At 40.9% G+C, this 22,996-nt stretch overlaps 1 protein-coding gene and 1 long non-coding RNA gene across 46 annotated transcripts in view; both read left to right on the top strand.

Annotated features, from left to right (window-relative positions):
* MRTFB (myocardin related transcription factor B) overlaps window positions 1-22,996 on the top strand; it is a 296,254-nt gene that overhangs the window by 197,571 nt on the left and 75,687 nt on the right. For 4 of the 45 annotated variants that reach the window (XM_085017559.1, XM_085017557.1, XM_021086580.2 and 1 more), the window contains exons 1-2: window positions 18,304-18,645; window positions 19,072-19,204. The exons of 37 other annotated variants lie outside the window; for them this stretch is intronic. In XM_085017559.1, the coding sequence (XP_084873685.1) occupies window positions 19,084-19,204 (121 nt within the window). In that variant the 5' untranslated portion in view covers window positions 18,304-18,645; window positions 19,072-19,083. Of the gene's footprint in view, window positions 1-18,303; window positions 18,646-18,851; window positions 19,205-22,996 lie in introns of those variants that run through there. 4 more of the 45 variants (XM_085017558.1, XM_085017556.1, XM_085017542.1 and 1 more) reach the window with 1 other exon arrangement.
* On the top strand, window positions 8,565-15,419 carry LOC146404532 (uncharacterized). Its single transcript, XR_014840797.1, has 2 exons — window positions 8,565-10,750; window positions 11,673-15,419. It is a non-coding gene; the product is annotated as an uncharacterized LOC146404532 (long non-coding RNA).

The following is a 22,996-nucleotide window of genomic DNA, read 5'->3' as shown; positions in this document are numbered from 1 at the left end:
TTTCTTTTTTTTTTTTTTTTTTTTTTGGTCTTTTTGGGGCTGCACCTGCGACATATGTAGGTTGCCAGGCTAGGGGTGGAATCGGAGCTGTAGCCGCCGGCCTCTGCCACAGCCACAGCAATGCCAGATTCAAGGTGTGTCTGCAACCTACACCACAGCTCACAGCAATGCTGAATCCTTAACCCACTGAGCAAGGCCAGGAATCAGACCTGCATCCTCATGGATGCTAGTCAGGTTCATTCCCACTGAGTCACGACGGGAACTCCCCCAATACCATTTATTGAAGAGACAGTCTTTTCCCCATTCTATATTCTTGTCTCCTTTGTGGTAGCTTAATTGACCATATAAATGTGATTTGATTTCTAGGCTCTCTATTCTGTCCCATTGATTTATGTGTTGTTTTTGTGCCTGTACCATACTCTTTTGATTACTGTAATTTTTTAGTAGAGTTTGAAATCAGGGAGCATGATTCCTTTGCTTGTGTCTTTAAGATTGTTTTGTCTCTTCAAGTTGTGTTTCCATACAAATTTTAAAATTATTTGTTATAGTTCTGTGAAAAATGCCATTTTTATTTTGATAGGCATCACATTGAATCCATAGATTGCCTTGATAGTATAGTCACTTCAACAATATTGATTTTTCTGTGAGTTCCCATTGTGGCTCAGTGGAAATGAATCTGACTCTAGTATCCATGACGAAGCAAGTTAGATCCCTGGCCTTGCTCAGTAGATTAAGGATTCAGCATTGCTGTGAGCTGTGGTGTAGGTTGCTGATGTGGCTCAGATCTGGCATTGCTGTGGCTGTGGTGTAGGTTGACGGCTACAACTCGGATTCGACCCCTAGCCTGGGAACCTCCATATCCTGTGGGTGTGGCCCTAAAAAGCAAAAAAACAAAAACAAATAAAACCCCAGTATTTTTTTAGTTCACGAGCATGGTACATCTATCTCTTTGTGTCATCTTCAGTTTCTTTCATTATCTTTCTGATGTTGTTATGTGTTCCTTCTATAGCCACTTTGTTGAGTTTTTGTCATGAATGAATGTTGAGTTTCGTCAGCGGGTATTTTTCTGCATCTGTTGAGATGATCATATGCTTTTTATTTTTCGTTCGTTAATGTGTATCACAGTGATTTGTGAATATTGAACCATCTTTGCATCCCTGGGATAAATCCCACTTACTTGTTATATGATCCTTTTAATGTATTGTTAAATTCAGTTTGCTAATAATTTGTTGAGGATTTTTGCATCTATGTTCATCAATGATATTAGCCTGTAATTAATTCTGTGTGTGTGTGTGTGTGTGTGTGTGTGTTAGCTTTGTCTGGTTTTGGTATTGGGCTGATGCTGAACTGGTACAGTGAGTTCAGATGAATTCCTTCCTCTGTGAATTTTTTTTTTTTTTTTTTTTTTTTTTTTTTTTTTTTTTTGGAATAGCTTGGAGAGAATAGTTATTAACTCCTCTTTAAATGTTTGGTGGAATTCACCTGTGAAACCATCTGGTTCTGGGTTTCTGTTTTGGGGAGTTTATTACTATTGATTCTTTTTCATTCCTGATAATTGGTTTCTTCATATTTTCCTTTACTTCCAGATTCAGTCTTTGGAGATTGTATATTTATAGGAATATACACATTTCTTCTAGGTTTTCCTTCTTATTGGCATATGGTAATCTCTTATGATCCTTTGTATATCTGTGATATCAGTTGTAATTTCTCCTTTTTCATTTCTAATTTATATTGATTTGTGTCCTCTCTCTTCCTTCAAATGAACTAGATAAAGGTTTCAATTTTGTCAATTTTGTTTATCTTTTCTAAGAACCAGCTCCTAGCTTCACTAACTTTTTTTTCTATTGATTTAGGTTTGGGTTTTATTTTTTTGTTTTTTTTTGGGTTTTTTTGTCATTTATTTCTGCTCTGATCTTTATGATTTCTTCTACTCACTTTGTGTTTTGTTTGTTCTTCTTTTGCTAGTTCCTTTAGGTGTAAGGTTTGGATGTGTATTTGAGATTTTTCTTGTTTTCTCAGGCAGGTTTGTATTACTATAAAATTCCCTCCAGGAACTGCTTTTGCTGCATCCTGCAGATTTTGGATTGTTGTGTTTTCATTCATTTCCAGGTATTATTTTATTTCCTCTTTATTGCTCTAGTGACCCACTAGTTGTTTAGTAGCATATTGTTTAGCTTTCATGTATTTGTGTTTTTATAGTCTCTTAATGGTCGATTTCTAATCTCACAGTGTTGTGGTCATAAAAGATACTTGATATTATTTCAATTTTCTTAAATTTAACAAGTCTTGTTTTTGTGCCCTCGGATGTGATCTATCCTGGAGAATGTACCATGTACACCTGAAAAGAATGTGTATTCTACTGTTTTTGGATGAAATGTTCTATATATCTATTAAGTCCATTTGTCTAATGTGTCTTTTAGGCCAGTGTTTCTTTATTGATATTTTGTCTTATGATCTTTCCATTGATGTAAGTGAGGTATTAAAGTCTCCTACTATTACTGTGTTACTGTCAGTTTCTCCCTTTATCTTTGCTAATATTTGTCTTACGTATTTGGGCGCTCCTATTTTGGGTGCATATAATTTTACAATTGTTACGTATTCTCGGATTGATCCTCTGATCATTATGTAACGTCCTTTTTTATCTCTCATTGGCATCTTTGTTTCAAAGTCTAAATTTTTCTAAGTATTGCTACTCTAACTGTATTTTCATTTCCATTTCCATGGAATACTTTTTTCCATCCCCTTACTTTCAGTCTGTGTGTGTCTTTAGATCTGTATTTTTACAAAATGCACTTGGGTTCATTTATTGTGTTTGTATTCAATTTTGGGTGTTGCATATTTCTTTATTTTTGAGTATATGATACATTAACACGCTTCTAAAAGTCAAAACTATACCAGAAATGATGTTCTCAGTAAAGTGTTGCTGCCTGCCTCTTTTCCCATCTCCTTCCAGTCTGCTACTCCTTTCCACCCTGTTTCCATATCCACTGAAGTCAATTCATCTCATTAGTTTCTAGTTTACTCTTCTTCTCCCCCTCCGCCACTGAAGCAGTTATAAGTGTATTTTATTGTTCCCACTTCTCTTTTACACAAGAAGTAACATTGATACTGTTCTGTAGTTTGCTTCCCCCCACCCCCTCACCTAATGTATTCTGAAGACCTTCTCCAGTCAGTTCATGGAGTTATTCCTTAGTCCTTTTTACAGCTGTGAAGTATTCTGTGGTGTGGATGTGCCATAGTTTTTCAAACAGTCTCCTGTGTGTGGGCATTTAAGTCGTTTCAAGTATTTTGCAGTAACACACAGTGCTGTAGTAAATAACTCTGGGCATATACCATTTTATAATTTTGGAGGTGTATCCTTCAAGTGAATTCCTGGATGTGGAATTGCTGGGTCAAGAGGTAATTGCATTTGTAGTTTTGTTAGATTTTGCCAAATTCCTCTTTCAAAGGGCTGTTGCAGGGTGCATTTCAATCAACGTTGTATGAGAATGTTTGTTTCCCCCACAAGCACACCACCAGAATGTATTGTCAAACTTTTTTCCCTGTTGGTATTTTGATGTAATTTTAATTGCATATCTATAATTATGATTAAGGTTGAACATCTTTTCATAAGTGTAAGGGCCATTTCAGAATCTGTTTTTTGGAGGAGAGTGTGAATTATTTATTCATTCTCTGTCAGGATTTTAAACTTTAAAAAAATTTTTAAAGAGTTATTTATGAATTGAGGAGATGAGCCCTTCCCATCAGAGTTTTTGTTTTGTTTTTACTGCACCCAAAATTTATCATTCTTTTTTTTTTTATTGCCTTTGGGTATAGGATCATAGTTAGAAAACTTTATGACTATGGATTCCATCAATATTAGAGTCTTCATATAATTTGATTATTTTAAAAATGATTTTATCCCTGATCTACTTGGAGTTTATTTTTATCTATTAAGGCTCTTTCTCCCTCCCTGTATGGCACTTTTTTTCGTATGTTTTCTGGTTTACCTTGGGTGTTATTTTTTCCATATGAACTTAAGTATCAACTTATTTAACTCCATTAAGAAGCCTATTGAGGAGTTCCCGTCGTGGCTCAGTGGTAATGAACCCGACTATTATCCATGAGGATGCAGATTCAATCCCTGGCATCACTCAGTGGGTTAAGGATCCGGCATTGTCGTGAGCTGTGGTGTAGGTTACAGATGCAACTTGGACCTGGTGTTGCTGTGGCTGTGGTATAGGCCAGTGGCTGCAGCTCCAAATGGACCTCTAGCCTGGGAACTTCCATATGCCATGGGTGCGGCCCTAAAAAGACACACACACCAAAAAAAGCCTGTTGAAATTTTTATTGAAATTGCATTAAATCTGTACATTAACTTAGAGAAAATCAGCACTTTTTATGATGTGCTATTATCCTATCCAAGAACAAGTACTATCTTTCTATCAAGCCTGTTTTGTGGTTTTTTTTAGGAGTTTTGCACATATCTTAAGTTTACTCTTTTTTTTTTTTTTTTTTTTTTTTTTGTCTTTTTGCCATTTCTTGGGCCGCTCCTGCAGCATATGGAAGTTCCCAGGCTAGGGGTCTAATCGGAACTGTAGCCACCGGCCTACACCGGAGCCATAGCAACGCGGTATCCGAGCGGAATCTGCAACCTTCACCACAGCTCATGGCAATGCCGGATCCTTAACCCAATGAGCAAGGCCAGGGATCGAACCCGCAACCTCATGGTTCCTAGTTGGATTCGTTAACCACTGAGCCACGACAGGAACTCCTAAATTTACTTTGAAGTTTCTGTCTTTTTGCTTTTTTTCATGGAGTTTTCTCTGCTATTATAGTCTTTAACTGCTTATTTGTGTATTTAAAAGCTATTTGTTTCTGTATGTATTTGATTTATCCTGCTTAAAATTTGTCAGGTTTCCTAAATCAGTAAATATATGTATTTCATCAGATTGGGGGAATTTTCAGGCATTCTCTTTGCAAAGATGTTTTCAGCCTTGTTCTGTCTCTGCCCTCCTGGAACTCTAGCTACACATAGCCTTATGATGTATGTCATCCTATGGGCCCACTAGGGCTCTGTTATTGGGTTGTTGTTTTTTTTTAATCTTTTTTCTTAGGCACATAGTTTATTTTCATTCTTTCATTTTTGTTGATATAATGGTTTATGGACTTGAATTCTTCTCAGATCATCGCTTTAAATATATGCCATAGATTCTGATTATACCCCAAAAAACTCTTTTTTAAAAAAATTCTTTTATTTCAGTTTATATTTTTTTCTTCTGTGAGTTAATAGATGTTATTAATTTCCACGTAGACAAGCCTTTTTAGTTTTTTATTTTATTAGTAATTTCTAGTGTTACATTACATTGATATCAGTGTGTTTATAATATTTTTTATTTTATTAAATTCACTGGAGTTTTCTTTGTGACCTAATATGATTGTTTGTTGCATAAGCCGTGTTTTTTGAGACGGCGTCTTCTGTCTCAGGGTGTGAAGGTCACTATAGAGCGATAGGTCTCATTGATCATGCCGTTTTGGTTTTACGTATCCTTACTTATTTTTTTGTCTGCATATCCGTCTTGCACTGAGAGTAGCATTTACAGTCTCCTGTTATTTGTGTGCTTCGGTCTATGCCACTGTGCTTCTCCTGGCCTGTTTGTTTTCTAAGGGTAGTTCTATTGTTTTGTCCATAGTCACAACTGTCATATCCTCATCCATCACGGCTTTTCGCATTAAGCATGTCCTTCTTTGTCGCATGAAATGTTTTTTGCTGACATTTTTGTTTGTTTGTTTTCCCTGTTCAGGGTCACTACCCCTTCACGGGCCTCATCTGTAGCACACACCAGTCCACCAGAGTCCTACAGACCCTCCGCCACCACGCGCATCATACCAGCACACACGAGAAGTCACTCCATTATTACATATGGCCCCGTTTTATTTTATTTATTTTAATGGGATTTGGGGGGGGTTTGTTTTTGTTTTAAGAGTCTTTAGATCAGTTCTGCTGCTCAGTTGTTTTCAGAGTTTAGATGCCGAGGTACATAATCTTCTGTGACATTAAAGTTTTGTAAATAGTAGAGACTCTTTCAAAGTTACCATATCACATCAAACAATTTGTCTGTTTCCAGAAGTGCCATTGTCTTTTTTTTTTAAAGCAACAAAAGGAAGTTTTTCATTAAAAGTTATTGAAGTATAACTGAAGTATGTACAATCAATTGCACATATTTAAGGTATTCAACCTAAAGAATTTTGATAGCACCATAATCAAAATAACATTTTCATCACTCTGAAAAATTTCCTTGTGGCCCTTTGTAATCATTCTTCTTTCCACCACACAGTCTCCAGGCAACCACTGATCTGCTTTTTGTCACTCTAGATTAGTTTGCGTTTTCTAGAATTCTTTATAAATGGAATCACACATACATGTTCCCTTTTTTTTTGTCTGGCATCTTTTATTCAGCATAATTATTTTGAGATTTATCCATGTTATAGTATGTTATTACTTTTTATTGCTGATTAATATTCCATTTTATGGATACACCAAAACATACTCATTTACCTGTGTATAGATGGTTATTTGCAGTTTCTAGCTGTTAAAAATAAAGCTGCCAATAAAGTTCTATTCATGAAACCATAGTTTCTTCAAAAGATAAGCATCACTTCCTATATGACCAAGCCTTTATTCAAAAGGAGTGTAACTGTCTATGTAAAGATTTATACAAAAATGTTCACGACAAAACGATTCATAGTAGCTCAAAACTGAAATGGGAAGGAGCCAACTAGTGTTATGTGCAGCCACATGGATCTCTCGCAGAATCATTCTGCTTAGTGAGTGAATTCAGACACAAAAGACTCCATATTGTATGATTTCATTGACTTGCAATACTGGGAAAGGCCAACTATTCTGTAGTGATAGAAAGCAGATCGGGGATTACCTGAGGCTGAGGATGTCCTGCAAAGCAGCAGGAAACTCTCGGGAATGATGAAAATGTTGTGGACCTCAAGTGGGGCCGTGGTCTCACAGGTGTCTACCTCCATCCAAACTCCCCAAATTATACACTCTGAGCGAATGTACCTTACTGTCTTTATACCTCAGTAATCTTGATTTTTAAATGTCTGTCAGACCCTATGATGACAACAAAAAAGTAGCAGGTCGTTTCCTGTAAGGAAGATGCTTACCATCTACTGTGGACTAGGAATGTAAGAACTTCATTACAGATGAAGGAAATGCAGGTCCAGCTTTTGAAAATTGTAAATTGAATAAGATGGGGAAGGGATATCAGGAGTGTGAAGAATATCCACATGAGTTGAGAGAAAGCAGAGGAGCTGTGAAAAGCACCCCTTTCCGCGGTGGAGTACCCTCTGCGTCTTCCAAGCAGAGATGCTTACGTGAAGATGTTCGTTGTTCATGAATACACTTGACTGTCAAGGACTGCAACCTATGCAATATTTTTTTACTTTTCTAATACGAAAGAAAGTTTGCTTTAAAAAAAAGTCTTTCCCAGATTGTATATATGCATATGTATGACTGGGTCAGCTTGTTGTCCAACAGAAATTGGCACAACATTGTAAATCAGCTATAATTAAATGAATAAATATTAAAAATAATTTAGAGACTAGAGCACAGATTAAAAAAAAGCGCTTTCAACCAAGGTTCTGTGAGAAAATTAATCCTTACAAATGTGGTTAGAGTGACTGTTTTTTTTCAATTATTCCAAGGATGGCATAGCTAAGAGCAGTCTAGATGCACAGGAGAAAAGTTAATTTGTTCTGTACCGTGGATGCCTTTGGGCATGAGGGCTTATTCTCTCACAGAACCCACTGCGAAAGGCTAGTGTCCTGCACTGTACCGCCTCGGTTACAAGTCTCTCTTCTGCTCCTTAGAAGTCGTGTTGCTGGGCAAGTTATTTACCCCTTGGTGCCCTGATGCAAAAGGAGAGAGTAGTAGATAGAGTTATCAAGGAGAGTAAATGGAGCCGGCACGTGTGATGTACCCGGCACTGTGCACACATGCAGTGCGTCAGTGCACAGCCCGGGACATGCAGCCATTGGTGACCTGCACCATCATCTTAGTAGTCACAGAATGCTGAGTCCTCCTGTGACAGGTGCTCTGAGTGTTCAGACCTGTCTCTTTGGGGATGTTGAGCGACATCCTGGAAAGCTTCTGGAAGAGATTGATACTGGACCTAGTTCTTGCTTGGGTACAGTTTCCATGGGCAGAGGTCAGAAATAAGAGAATTTCAGGCAGAAGAGAAAACTTGAGCAAAGAAAGACAAGGAAAACTCAAGTGTATTAGGGCATAAAGCAGCTTGATTGAGCTGAAGCCTAGGGAACACATTGCAGGTTAATAACGCTCCTCAGGAGAGTGGAGACAAAGCATTGATCACTTCGAATGCCAAGCTAGGAAATGTGGGCAGAATTAGGTTGGTAGGGAGAGGCCGGGGTGCATATGGGTCATTTGAGTGGCATTCATTTATTTATACCAGCAGCATTCATTGAGCAGGCGTAAGGACTACAAGCATGAATAAGACAGCATGGATTGGTTTTAAAGTGCATTGTCTAGAGCTGGACCAAACTGAGGTCTAGGCTAGCCCATTGCTTGTCTTTAAAAAACAAAAAACAGAAGAAACAAACAAATGAAAAACAACTTTGTTTTTCCAGTAAAGTCAAGTAAAGCCTGTCTTATGAAATTAGAGATGAATTAGTGCTGAGTATAGCATATAATCTTAAAATCAAGGGTATTTTAACTGCAGAAGGAAAATGCATTTAGAAATTGCCATTTAGGGAGTTCACATCATGGCTCAGCAGAAACGAATCTGACTAGCATCCATGAGGACACAGGTTCAATCCCTGGCCTCGCTCAGTGGGTTAAAGAATCCGGCGTTGCTGTGAGCTGTGGTGTAGGTCACAGACATGGCTTGGATCCCGAGTTGCTGTGGCTGTGGCACAGGCTGGCAGCCACAACTCCAATTTGCCTCCTAATCCCACAGGTGTAGCCCTAAAAAGACAAAAGAAAAGAAATTGCCATTTAGAAAGCAACAAGTGCAGGAATCCGAGGTAGGGTATATGTGTTTCTGTGTGCGTTGGGGTGTCGAGAGTTGATGCCAGTGTGGTCTCAGTGGGCACAAAGGATCCTAGCGGAGAAGTTGGATTCACTGATCACCGTTTTGTAAGTAGGTGGAAGGAAACTACAGTCCTAAACAGAGTGTCAGGCTTCCCCTTGACAAGAAAAAAAGATGACTTTTTCCTCGAAGACAGAAGGTAGGACGAGAGTGAGAAAGCGAAATGGAGTTTATGTCTGAAGACCTCAGTATTCATAAATCTCACAGGGCCCGTTACTTGCAGAAAAACGTATTGGAACAGTGGTGCCGGTCATTCAAAGTGAGTCAGTGAGTGATAAAGGAAACATTTGGGAGCATGTGTGAGGGCACGGCAGGATTTTATATTGAACCTGGGACATCGTCATGCTCCCTTAATTTCTCAAGCCATGCTTGGTGTTATCTCTGCCTTTTGTCATGACTCCCAAGATCGCAGAATAGGATACCCAGTCATACGAGCTAAACAAAGGCCAATACTTAAAGCTCATCTCAGGATAAGGTTGTGGAAGCCCAGCAGCAAAGTTAAACAGGCCCCCTCTCCCCATTTGTGTCATACAGTGAAGGTAGCGGTTCCCAAACTTAAGAAATGTACTGACCCTTTAAGAACAAGTAGGTGACTTAATTTTTATTAGTATAATGTTGCAGAATTAGGTACAACTCTAAAAGAAGTGTAAACTCCTTGTGCTCAGTAGCACTTACACAACTGTAAAGCAAGAACACTTTTTTGTACATTATTTTCAAAAATCTACAAAGCTAATGAAATTCTAGTCAATGTTAATTTACCATGACAGATACATTTTTTGCATAAATGTGGCTGCAGCGGATCAGCTGACCGGTGCTCCTGGCTCCAGCACCAGCTCAGCCCCTGTGCTGCACCTGCCATGATGACGCATTTCTCCCATCTTCTCTGTTCAAACCCCTGCAGGCTGCAAACACTTTGTCTTCTCCAGGCTTGAATATGTCAGCATCACAATATCCGGCTCTCTTTACTCTTCATTCTTACATGGCAACACTTGGCTTTTTTTTCTTCAAGGTTAACAACATGAAAACACAATTTTTTTTTTTTTTTTTTTTTTTTTGTCTTTTTGCCTTTTCTTGGGCTGCTCCCGTGGCATATGGAGGTTCCCCAGGCTAGGGGTCCAATCGGAGCTGTAGCCACCATCCTACACCAGAGCCACAGCAAACTCGGGATCCGAGCCGAGTCTGCAGCCTACACCACAGCTCACGGCAACGCCAGATCTTTAACCCACTGAGCAAGGCCAGGGATCAAACCCGCAACCTCATGGTTCCTAGTTGGATTCATTAACCACTGAGCCACAACAGGAACTCTGAAAACACAAAATTTTTAAATTTTCCATAAAGAACTCATCCAAGAATACATCCTTGGGTCCCTGAAATTATGTCCTATGGTTTGTTCTGTCCAGTTCTCAGAGCCCATGGCTGACTATTGGGCTGTAATTAGTACCCTGGGGCAGTTTTTCTATTTCATTGTTCCCGTCAAGTGAAAAAGTATCAGCAAGGTTCTCTGCAAGTATAAATATTTCACATTTAATCTAGTAAATGAAATCTCAAGTCGCAGAAAGCTGTTGGAAGGTATTAAGGGCCCAACCAAAAAATGATGAACTTTACATGCACCCACAGCAGCCTCAGCGGGTGGGGCCGGGCATCAGAATGTGTGTGGCGGCCTGGTTCGAGCGCTGGTCCTGCACTGATGCCTGCGTCTGTATGTCTTGCCAGAGAAACCCCAAAGCTAGCAGACATGCAGCCTTGGAGGATAACCAAGGAGGTAATTCCAGAAATGAACCCCAACAGATTCCACCATTTGGGGAGTGCCTGTTGGTCCTGTCCTAGGAATTTTATATGCGTTTTCCCCCGATTTTTATAATCACAGGAAACAACTACTGCTGTTATTGTTGATGCACTTCTATGGCTGAGGCAGCCACAGCACAAGGATGTGGCCACTTTTCCAAGATCTCAGAGATTTTTCAGCCAACTTACGTTTGAAGTCATGTTCCTTCCACAAAACCGTCCTGTCTCTAATATTCATAAATCCATCTTAGATATTATCACCACCCTCTCCAAAATTAAATTCCCAACTTTCCCTAATACATGCCACTGAAAATCACATGTAAATATAGTAAAAAGAAAAAGCAAACAAGCAGGCTTTTGGTGACAAGAATGTCAGGGTGAGAAAACCAGGACTAAAGACATGTGTTCACCGGGAGATCCTGCTGTGGCACTGTGGGTTAAAGATCCAGCATTGTCTCTGTGGCGACGTGGGTTCAGTCCCTGGCCAGTCCAGTGGGTTAAGGAGCCAGCATTGCTGCAGTTGAGGCACAGGCTGCAGTTGTGTCTTGGATCTGATCCTTGGCTGTGAATATTATATGGAAATCACAGGAAATAGTTGTTTCCTGTGATTATAAAAATTGGGGGAAAACGCATATAAAATTCCTAGGACAGGACCAACAGGCACTCCCCAAATGGTGGAATCTGTTGGGGTTCATTTCTGGAATTACCTCCTTGGTTATCCTCCAAGGGCTGCATGTCTGCTAGCTTTGGGGTTTCTCTGGCAAGACATACAGACGCAGGCATCAGTGCAGGACCAGCGCTCGGGTGCAACCAGAAAAGAAAAAACAAAAAACCTATGCCTTCACTGGAAGAGTGACTTAAAAACACTCATTCCTTATCTGAATTGCACTTTTTTTTTTTTTTTAAAGGGCTGTACTTGCATCATGTGGAAGTTCCCCAGGCTACAGGTTGAATCTGAGCCACAGCCACAGCAACGCAGGATCTGAGCCGCGTCTGCAACCTACACCACAGCTTATGGCAATGCCGGGTCCTTTAAGCCACCGAGCAAGGCTAGGGATCGAACCCGCATCCTCATATACTAGTCAGGTTCATTACTGCTGAGCCACAGCGGGAACTCCTGAACTGCACTTTAAAAAACAACAGCAACTATCAATACATGTTTCCCTCAGAGCTGCTGAGGGTCAGAAAGATCCTCAAGAATCCACCAGATTTTCTTGTGATCGAAAAACCATTATCACAGATGGTGAACATTTGTTGTTTTCTCATTGAGGGTTTCCTACACACAGTTCATTCTTATTATTGTACTATTTTTCCTCAACAAAGAAGTACTGGCTTTCCCTCTTGCAGATGAAGCATTCTCAACAGGAGTGAAAATTGATGCTTGGGGAATGGGCAAAAAATCCTTTTTTAATGTATAATGTACAGCTATACATACAGCATACAAACAGGTATACAGTAAGTCTGTGGTATTAAAGTTGCATGGAAAGCGATTTGAAAGAAGTTATATTAAAAAGGATCAGGAGCTAGGCTGTAAAAAAAGAAAGAAAAAGGTCAAGAAGCCCTACGGTAGACAGTTCCTTGTTGCTACAAGTGCTGACCTCAGCATCACACTGGTCATCACTTCACGATGTGCCTTCTGGTCCCCACTAGGACTTGAACCTCTTACCCCGTCACCCCTCCCTTCTATTCACACTAAACCCTCTGAGATGTAGTCATCCCTTTCTCCCTTGTGTTCCATACCTCAGAGTTCCAGCAAGGCCGCTTGGAAGGTGCAGAATCTTTGTTTTCCATCTTCCAGCCAGTTGTCTGTATTTATGTGTTTATAAGGAACTTATCAGGCTTAGAAACAGAGAAAGGATTTGGATGACTTTCTTAGAACTGACAAAGCTCCTTCTGTCATCTCTTGATTCTCCACAAAACTAAAGGTTTGGGCAGGAGACAGAGGGAACCAGTCACTTAACTGCTGTCAGGACGCTGCGATGGGCTGGTGCCGCTGTGGTGTGAGATCTGCCCAAGAGGAGTTAGGAAACGTGTCCTCTGCCGCACGGCAAGTTGTCTTCCCTCAGTGGAAGCAGGGTTAATCGGCAGGGCGCGTGTGGTCCAGTTCCAATCCTGAGAAACCTCGCCAGGGTTGCCGTTCACGTCCTCAGAGAGGATGAAGCCCACACAAGAGGCCGTATTCTTGAATGAAAGGTTATCATAAACACAGATGACAGACCTAATATTGGATTCTTTTGCCCAGTTGTAGTATCAGTTATGCTACAGTACTTACTTGCTCAAATCATTGATATTCTTCCAAAATCTTATGATCTTAGACGTGTCAGAAAATGAACCCCTCCCCATGAAACCGTCCGTCATTTCCGTAATCTCTCTATATCTGCAGTCTTACTCAGTGTCCGTGTATCTGAACAGTGGTTCAGATGGAGGACTTGGAAGACGCACTGTCTGAGTGCCCAGACAGCACTCTGTGAATGTCCTTGTTTCCAAAAATATATATATATATTTTCAGTTACCAGGATTATCAAGTTGGGCCAAATAATTATCGAATTATTGGGATTTACCATAACCCTTTAGTAATTGTCAAGAGGTATAATATTTTATTGTGGTGTTTATAATGTTAAGAGAAAATTAAAGCTCAAATAGATATTTTACTGAAAATATGACACCCATAGGAAAAATACTTATGTGTCATCTGAATTGAAATTTTTCTCCCTAAATGCATCCCACCTGACCAACCACCTCTCCATAAACTTTGTGGTACTGCATTCAGACTGTGAGAAGGAAGCCTGCGTTTGCTCCTGTGAACCAGGGAGCGGCCCCCAGAGGACCTGTTACAAAGAAGCACCAAGAGGCAGAGGCAACAAGGGCGTCTTCCTCGTCTCGGGCCAGAACCCTGAAGCCATACGCGCAGTGCTTAGCCATCTCTTTCCATTCTGCTACTGATTGTTCATTCATTATTTTTGAGTGTTTTTACGTTGGTGGAACATTGCCCAGTTGGTAGCACTCTCAGGTTTTTCCTTATTGAAGCATATCTTCATCAGAGCGACGGTCTTTTTTGTCAGCAGTTTTGTAAGCATATATTGACTCTGCCAAGTTTTTGTGTAGGTCCCTTGAGCCGTGTTTGTTTCTGTTCCGACTCCCTGAAGCCTTTCTTGGATTGTTCCTAGTCTCCAAGCCATACGCTTTTTCTCACGCTTATTAAATATCTGTGCTTGGGGTAGTGGGAAAATTGACCAGATTTATGGTATTCTCTTTCATACTAAAACAGCTCTTTTGAGTGTAGACGCAAACACCGTGGAAGCAGATTTATCATAGCCAAAGTGAATTTAATCACCTATCATCTGACGTTAAATGTCCCTCATGACAATAGAGCCAAATGACCCTGTGGATGATGTAGCACATTGAGTAAGCAGTTCACGTGTCACCTGCGGGCTGCTTTTACCAGGAGAGAATGCTAGTCTCCTTCTTCCCTCCAGCCCTGATTCCATCCAAAAGACATTGGGGCTGGGCAAGGCAGCTGTCCTGTGGGAGTGCAGGCTTCAGAGCCCCTCTGGGGCAAGGAGACATCTACACAGGGATTGGCTTCTGCAGTGACAGTAATGGGGTGAACAGGGCATCCATGAGTGGAGTGGCTGAGACAAGGTTCTCACTACAGGGGAGGGAGGTTACAAATACAGAAAAGAAAGAAACAGCATAAACCTGCGGGGTTATTGGAGTTGGAGGCACTGGGCTGAACTCATGGCTTTTTAATATACATATATATGTACATACTTAAATATAGGTCTGTGTTTACATCTGTTAATAGACATAAACTCACAGGAGTTCCCGCTGTGGCACAGCGCAATTGGTGGCATCTCTGCAGCACCAGGACACAGGTTTGATCTCTGGCCCAGCACAGTGGGTTAAAGGATCTGCTGTTGCCACAGCTGTGGCATAGGGCTGCAACTGTGCCTGGGATCTGACCCCTGGCCTGGGCAGTCCACATGCTGAAGGGCGGCCAAAAATAAATAAATAAAATAAACTCACAGACATATTCCCTACCTATGACTGCAGAAAAGGCCTGGGAACAGTGACCCTCAGATAGCATTGAGCACACCATGGTTTCTCAGCAGAGCAGGAAAAGTGAATCGTAAGCTTCGACCATCGTGTGCCAAGAAGTAAGAAAGTGCTCAAATGATGAGGTCAAAACAGTAAGGAGCGGAAGCCAGCTCAAAGGGATTCCCACTGACCAGTTCTGGAATGATTTGAGCTTCGAAATGATAATGTAAGAGCATGTTACAACCCTTTGAATGACATAGGAATCCCTGAGACCACACTGATACAAATAGATAAGCCAAATGAAGAGAAGGTTTTTTCCTTACATTAGGGTGTGCCACTATGAAATGTAGAAGGAATGATGGGATTTTTAAAATCACCATTTGGCAGTCATCCTAGAAATAAGTAACTCGGCCCCATAAAATAATTATAAAGAGAAATTAACTTTGCAGTGAAGAAACCTGGCCAATACGACTTTAATAAATTAATAAAAATAAACATCATCAGCTGTGAGACAGATTGAATTTGTGCACCACCTGATGGGATGCAGAGAACACATCGTTGTTTCCGTGGCATTGCTGGCAGAAATATTCCTGCCGTGGCTTATATTTAATCTTGAAGACACATCAAGTGAATTCTAACCGAGGGTAATTCTCCAAGGTGACTCGCCTGTAATCTTCAAAAGTCAAGGAAAGAAATGTCAGGAAAGACTGAGAAACTGTTTTAAGATGAAAAAAACTAAAGAGACTTGGAAACTCAGTGCCATATGTAATTTTGCTCAAAAGGATGTTGTTGGAACAGCAAGTGGAGCTGGAATGGAGTCTGAATTAGACGGCAGTCATATATCAGGGTTAATTTCCAATACTGGTGGTCATACTGTGCACGGGGAGAATATCCTTGTTTGTAGGACTTGTACAGCAGAGCACTTAAAGAGGTGGGGTACCAGAGCCTTCTCTCAGATGGTTCAGGAAAATGCTCTGTGAATGTGAAATTATTGCAGATGTTTTCAAACAGCAAAGTAGGGAGTTCCTCCTCTGTGGCTCAGTGGGTTAAGGACCAGATGTCTCTGAGAGGACGCGGGTTCGATCCCTGGCCTCCCTCAGTGGGTTAAGGATCCAGCATTGATGCAAGCCACAACGTAGGTCATAGGTGAGGCTCAGATTTGGTGTTGCTGTGGCAGTAGTGTAGGCCACAACTGCAGCTCTGATTTGACCCCTGGCTCAGGAACTTCCATATGCCTCAGGTGCAGCCATAAAAGGGGTGGGAAGCAAATTAAGTGTTCTTTTAGGCATATTCACTATTAGAGAAATCATTATTACCTTTCAGAATTACAGAGGCAAAACTTGTAATATAAACTTACAACAAGAAAATGTTTCCTTATTGCGTTTTTTTTTTAAATATTTATTGGATACAAAAACAATAAGCTTACAGAGGATCCTTAAAAGAGAACTGTTTTACTTTTAAACATACTAAACACACACACATACACAGAGCCAATAAAGGATTTTTAAATGGCTGGTGTAGCTCTGTATCTACTCAGGTTTCTACACTTGCAGTTAAAAAGCAGTTGGGCACAATTTAAAAAGCAGCATCCTAAAAAGGATTTAGGGGTTTATCGTTTTTGTTCTGTTTGCAAAGTAATTAAGAATGTAGGCCCTGGAATCAAGCTGGCCACCGCTTATGAGATATGTGACCTCTGACAAAATATTTGATTTTTTTCTAAGCCTCAGTTTTCTCATCTATAAATTCAGATAACAACATTGAATTCACAGGTCTGTCAACAGAATAAATGAGATACTATATGAAGAGTACTTAGACTGCGGCTCTTTGTAAACACTAAAGTTGGCTGCTGTTATTGTTTCAGGAAAAATTAAATTGCTTTCATAAAAGCCTTCTAGTATGATTATGTTGGCTTCCTTCGCCCTCACTAGGAATAGAATTACTAGAAGGCCATAAAAGTTATGGTCTCTGCTGTTAAACATGTCCCAAGATCAAACTAAAATATGCTGGAAATGGAGCATATTTTAGTGGGTAGCAGGCACTGCATTGCCATAGAAAAAAAGACATGGGCTTTGAAGAACGAATAAGACTTTGGTTAAATTCCAGGCCTGCCACTCTTTCAAGCTTTGTGACTTTGGCCTCGGTCTGTAAAATGTCTATAATGTATGAATAATCAAAGAATCGCACAGGGCTATTGGGGGTTAAATGAGATAAACTTTATAAAACTTCTAATAAAGTGACCGACCGAAAGAATGTCTGCAAATAATGATGTTTATTTTTCTTACTCCTTAAAGGAGTGTAAGAACACTCTCTTAAAGGTGTAGGAACAGTTAATTTTGACGAATAGAAGCCTTAGGATCAGAAATAACAGCATTCAAGGGCATTTTTGAGAAGTGTGTTAAGTTTGTCCGCTGCTTGTTCCTGCAGGGGTTTAGACCAGCAATGATGGCTTTAAACTGCCTCAGAAGGAATTTCAGTTGACAAGACGCATGTCATGTGTTGTGTAATCTCATTCTCGAGAGATGCTGGAGAAGAGTAGATAACTATCTTTCTAGAACAGCACAGGTTTAGTGCACACCAGCCTTGGAACCAGGGACAAAGGAAAGAGTCTTCTTCTAGTCCGTATCTCTGTTAATTGATGAAAATATTGATTTTTCTGTCTGTAAAATGAACCTTTCTTTATTCCACAGAAGGACCATGTCAGATGCACATAGAAAGTGTATTTGTGTATTTTCTTTTAAAGAGAAAAAATGGGCTTTCTTTAAAGAACATGTATGCAGTTGTTTACCTTAAATTAGTGACGCTGCGTATTATCAAAAGAAGAGCTCTGAGTATTTTGCTTTAATTCATTCACTCAGTCATGCAACAAGTATTTATTGACAACTCTCCAGCATTCCAGACACTGCTAAATATTGATTATTTTTTTAAGAAAAGTGAACAGATCTCTCATGGAGGAGGACTCCGTCTACTGCTCTCACAACCTCTGAGGGGTTTTATGGGAGCTCTTTGCAAATGAACATACTTGGAACCATTGAAATAAGATTTTATTTATTTTTTGGCGTCGGCTGTAGATAGATGCACGTTTGGGGTGTATGCAGGCAGACTTGTTTCCGCTTTGCCTGGAGTTGCCTTACCTAGAGATCTTCCTCACGCAGCATCTCTGTGTCTAGAGGACAGCACCATGACTCGGGGAAGAGGTGCCCACTGATAGCTCAGGTGAACTTCAACTTGGCTGGTCGCTGGATCAGTCTGTTAGGAGCTAGAAGCTCTCGGTGTCTGCTTTTCGCGGCGGGGGAAGAGGATTTTTCCTTAGCACAATCATGGCGATGTTAACTCTCTCGGCCGACTAGTGGCACAAAGGAAAATTGCCGCCCAGGTCTGCATTGGCGGAGGCGGAGAGCCGCAGTTCGGACACTTCCCTGTGACAGCGCCGGCCGAGCCGGGGCGGGGAGAGCCGGGCGCAGCAGAGGCACGCCACGAGAGTGCTGTGAGGTGGCATGCCTCTGTTTTTATCCAGATTTGCCAGTAGCATGTTTATTCAGTGTGGTGCCTCTGCTGAGATAAGACCCTCTTCCTCTAGATGCCCTAGACCGCCGTCTGTTTAGCCGGAGAACTTAATGAGTAATGAATGTGCTTGGCCGGCTGATAGAAAGTATTTCCACGGTCCGCGGCTGTGTTTATAGAGAGCCGGAGAGAGACCACAGGCAGCAATTTGTCTTCTTAGGTATCAGCAAAGTCTTCTCTTTTTAACAACTAGGGGATTTATTTTTAACTGCTTGAGTCAGTGTTTGTCAGATGATTCGGACCATCAAACTGCAGCTCGAAGTCCCCGGTGCGGGGGAAGCTGGCATGGCAGGGGGAAGGGGGCTGGCTGGGAAAAGGGGTGGGCTCTCAGCATCGTGCCTCCGGGGCTCTGCCTCCCGACTACGTGGGAGAGTTTAGGGCTTCCAGCAGCCCAAGTGGATTTGCAGGTCAAGCTGGAAACTAAGGGGTAGCGTCTGCCTTCTGCGGCTTAAAAGACAGAATTGCCTGGTGGTTGGGTATTGTGAGGAGCACCCAGGAGCCAGGGACCAGGGGATTCTGAGCGCTGGCCTCTGCCGTTCCTTCGGCAAATTGAGCTTTTCTCCTGCTTGATGCTGCCTGTCTGCAGAAGCCTCTCACCATGATCGATAGCTCCAAGAAGCAGCAACAGGGCTTCCCGGAGATTTTAACTGCTGGCGATTTTGAGCCGCTCAAAGAAAAGGAATGCCTTGAAGGGAGCAACCAGAAAAGTCTCAAGGAAGGTCAGTCTGTCTGTGGCCAGGGGCAAAACTGCCGAATTCATATTCCTGTCAGCCGGGCCCAGCGTGTGTCTGCTTCCCATGCTGTGTGTCTGTCTACTCTCTGTCCAGTGTGTACCGGGTCCAAGTTCTCTGAAAGGAAAGCTTAATGCTGTTCCTGATAGCTCTTTCTCAAGATTGCTGAACTGATAGAACTCTAGAGATTTGGCAGCAGTGGATACAGTGGAGAGGGCTTAGGAAGCCAGTCGTCATTTCAGTAAAATCCTTCCAGGTTCATTTTGTCTATTTTCTCATGTTCTCCAATCTTGGGGGGCCCCCACCCCCACTTGCGGAGAGGCCATTTCCTTTTCAGTGTTTTTCAGAACACCGCTTCTTTTAGATTTACAAGCACGTAATTCCAGGAAAATGATTTTTTTTCTAATTAGCATGTTTATGGTTTGTATTGTTTAAAACCAAGAAGGTAACTAGCTCTTAATTATATCTTTAAATGTTTGGTTTAATTGGTTATCATGCACATTGCACCATCATTTTGTTTTGTTTTGTTTTCTTAAGCACATTACATAGTTTTGTGGGTTTTTTTTTTTTTTAAACAAAGCAAGAAAGCTTAAGAATACTCTCAAATATTGTAAATGGCTACTGCACAGGTATGGCACTGATTGATTTAAGAAAAATGTCCAAAGGTCTGGGCATTACCGTCCTGTGTTCTGGCACACCCAAGTGTGCAAGACCTATGCATGACATGCTTTGCTATAGCCGCTGGAGACCAGAGACCACTGAGTACAAAATTTGGAATGTTCAAAGAATAAGTTTTTCCTGAATTTGAGATTTGAAAGTCACCTTTCTCATGCCTGTTTACTTTGAATTTGATTTTCTGGTGTTCTTTGGGAGAAACCCCACTGCACCCCCACCCAGTCACCTCTTTTCATTTTCTCTGCTTTCAGCTCCTGCCCTCAGCCGCCCCCTCCACTCTCCACCCGCTCTTCCTCACCTTTAGAGACCCAGACAGTAAACGTAGTTACCTGCCGGACAGCATTTGTGCTTCTCCAAAACAATATGCCTCCTTGATTTTTTGGATACATTTAGAATATGAGAATGTGATGACAGACTAGTGCATTTTTAGAAGATAGTACTTTTGCCTACTGGTAGAAAAAACAAACATCTAGATGGAAACAAACACACAATGCAGTATAAATAGCTGTTGCCAGGAACCAGACAATAGGGTTGCCTCTGCCTGTGTACAGTAAGTCTTCTTGCAGAGTCTCATAAAATCAGTATCAGAAGAGTTTTGAGGGCACGGTCTCCTGACTCCTGCAAGGAACTTCGAATTTTTAAATCATTAACGTAAAACAGGGATTATCTCTGTGTGTCAGTTAAGTCAAGCTTTAGCATTAATGAGGTATTAATACCATACATTTTACACAATTTTTGTGCTTCTTGAAAAACTGGGAAAGTAGAGGAAAATGAAATTAGGGAAATAAAAAGATGTTACAATGGCAGTATGATAAGGAGCATGGAGAGCAAGAATTAAAAATGTAAGAAAACAGGGTAGGAGTATCAACAGGAACAGCAAAGCGGCCTTGAGATGATTACATAATGTATCAATTCTTTCCCTAACGACTGTGACCATGCTTTGAATTTATACATGTGCAGCACTATCATGTCTCAAGAGCAAGAGCATGGCCCCTGAAGTGAGAGATACTTAGAATCAATTCCCATTTTCTAGCTCTGTGACCCAGGGCAAGTTCTCTGCTCTGAGCCTTCATTTCCTCAATTGTGCAATGAAGATAAACAGAACCCACTTCATAGTGTTTTTATGAGATGCCCAGTTTAATGCCAGTTTGCCAGCTCTCTTCTTACTTTTTTAACCCTTTGTTACTTTTCCCTTCTGTTTAAAATTTAATTTTAAAAATCCCGTGTATATTGGCAAAGTAGAGAAGTGTCTTTATATCTACCTGTTACTGTCATGTAAATTCATCAGTATAAAGAGGTATACAGGGAGAGCACTTTTGTATTTTAAAACACTCCACAGAAGTGATCGGATGATAAAATTCATCTGTCTCACCACAGTTGCATTAAACTAGGCTTTGCTTTATATCTCAACAGGCTGTATTTCTACTTTTCTGCTCTAGATGGGACTCAGGGCAAAAAAACAAAAAAAAAAAAACAAAAAAAACAAAAAACAAAAAACCCACAAAAAAACATACAGAATTACCAAAGGTGATCTGTATGTTACCTCAGAGGGAGTGACTCAGAAAGATTAGACTTGAATTAGAATGGAAAAAATAGGATAAATTTTGCAGAAAGCTGCATTTTAACTTGTCATTGTATAAAAATAATTAGGTTCCTGTGCAGGATTGAGATCCTGGAATTCAGGATGTCACAGTCACTGTCTGCAATCGAGCACCAGCGGTCAGCTTATCAAACTCGTGGGGTCGACCACCGGGACAGGCCCCTGCTGAGCTTCATCTGCTTCTAGCTCCTGGTGATACGTCAGTTGTATTAATCCACGAAAGCTGACTGATACAGCAGCAGTGAGTGTTCAAACACCAATATGCCCCCGAGTCTAATCAGATCCTAAGCTGTCTTGTCAAAAGACACATGTCTGACTTTTTGTCACGTGTGTGGTTTAGGCCTCATGTTAAGGGATCCTAGTTTAAAATATTTATTATCTTTCACATGAACAGTACTTGGTATTCCACTCATTTTCGGCAAAGTTGGGTTTTGTATGTGAAAGAACAATCTCTGGGATTTTATTTATTTATTTATTTATTTTTTAATGTCTGAATCTAAAGTTTTCAGACGGTGAGGGAAGGCTAGGTTGTTGTCCATTGAGCTCTAGTCCATAGAAACAGCTTGGCCCCTGGGGTTTCCCGTGTGTGTTCACCGTGAGGGTGGGAAGTGTGCGCTGCTTCTCAAGCAGGTGCTCCAGCTCTTGCTTATTTGGGGACATTTTAGAATTCCTGTTACTGTTGACAGCACTAATTAGCTAAAGTTATTAGGGGGAAAAACCGACTTTGTAAGCACATAATCATAGGTTTCAAAATTGATGTGACACCTTAAGAAGGAAACTGAGTAACTGTTGAAAGTTGAAGAGAAGAATGTTCCAGGTATCAAGTGCCTGTGAATAGTTGTCACCATGTACCAGAGAAGTGTCTCAGTAATGAAGCACATCTCCATACAGTTTTGTTGATGCTTATGTAAACTTTCTGATAAATGCCAACCCATGTGTATAGTTGGAGAATTTAATTAATTTCTGCTTTAGGTGAGAATAGCAGTAAATGTCATAAATTCTGATCAAATTCAAAATAGGGTACTGGAGTTCCCATAGTGGCGCAGTGGTTAACGAATCCGATTAGGAACCATGAGGTTGTGGGTTCGATCTCTGGCCTTGCTCAGCGGATTAAGGATCCGGCGTCACTGTGAGCTGTGGTGTAGGTTGCAGACTCGACTCGGATCCCACGTTGCTGTGGCTCTGGCATAGGCCTGTGGCTACAGCTCCGATGAGACCCCTAGCCTGGGAACCTCCATATGCCGTGGGAGCGGGAGTGGCCCAAGAAATGGCAAAAAGACAAAAAAAAAAAAAAAAAAAAAGGCTACTTTCTTTAGATGAGTGTCTTTTGTCAAAGCAGCTGGAAGGAATCTCAACTTTTGACTTATCCGCAAAAGAACATTTCCTAGTAGTGCTCAGCACGAATGAGATTTAAACTTAATTTCTGTTTCTAACAACTAAAGAAGGATATTACAAATCACTCCCTTGACCACCTACAAATTAATGATAACAAAACTTAAGGGAAA

This window comes from Sus scrofa, chromosome 3 (genome assembly GCF_054392235.1).
Source record: "Sus scrofa isolate SSC_HxYL_T2T_F1_AM1 chromosome 3, Sscrofa_HxYL_maternal_Yorkshire_Landrace_v2.0, whole genome shotgun sequence".
Lineage (NCBI taxonomy): Eukaryota > Metazoa > Chordata > Mammalia > Artiodactyla > Suidae > Sus > Sus scrofa.
This window is presented reverse-complemented; position numbering and strand designations above follow the sequence as displayed.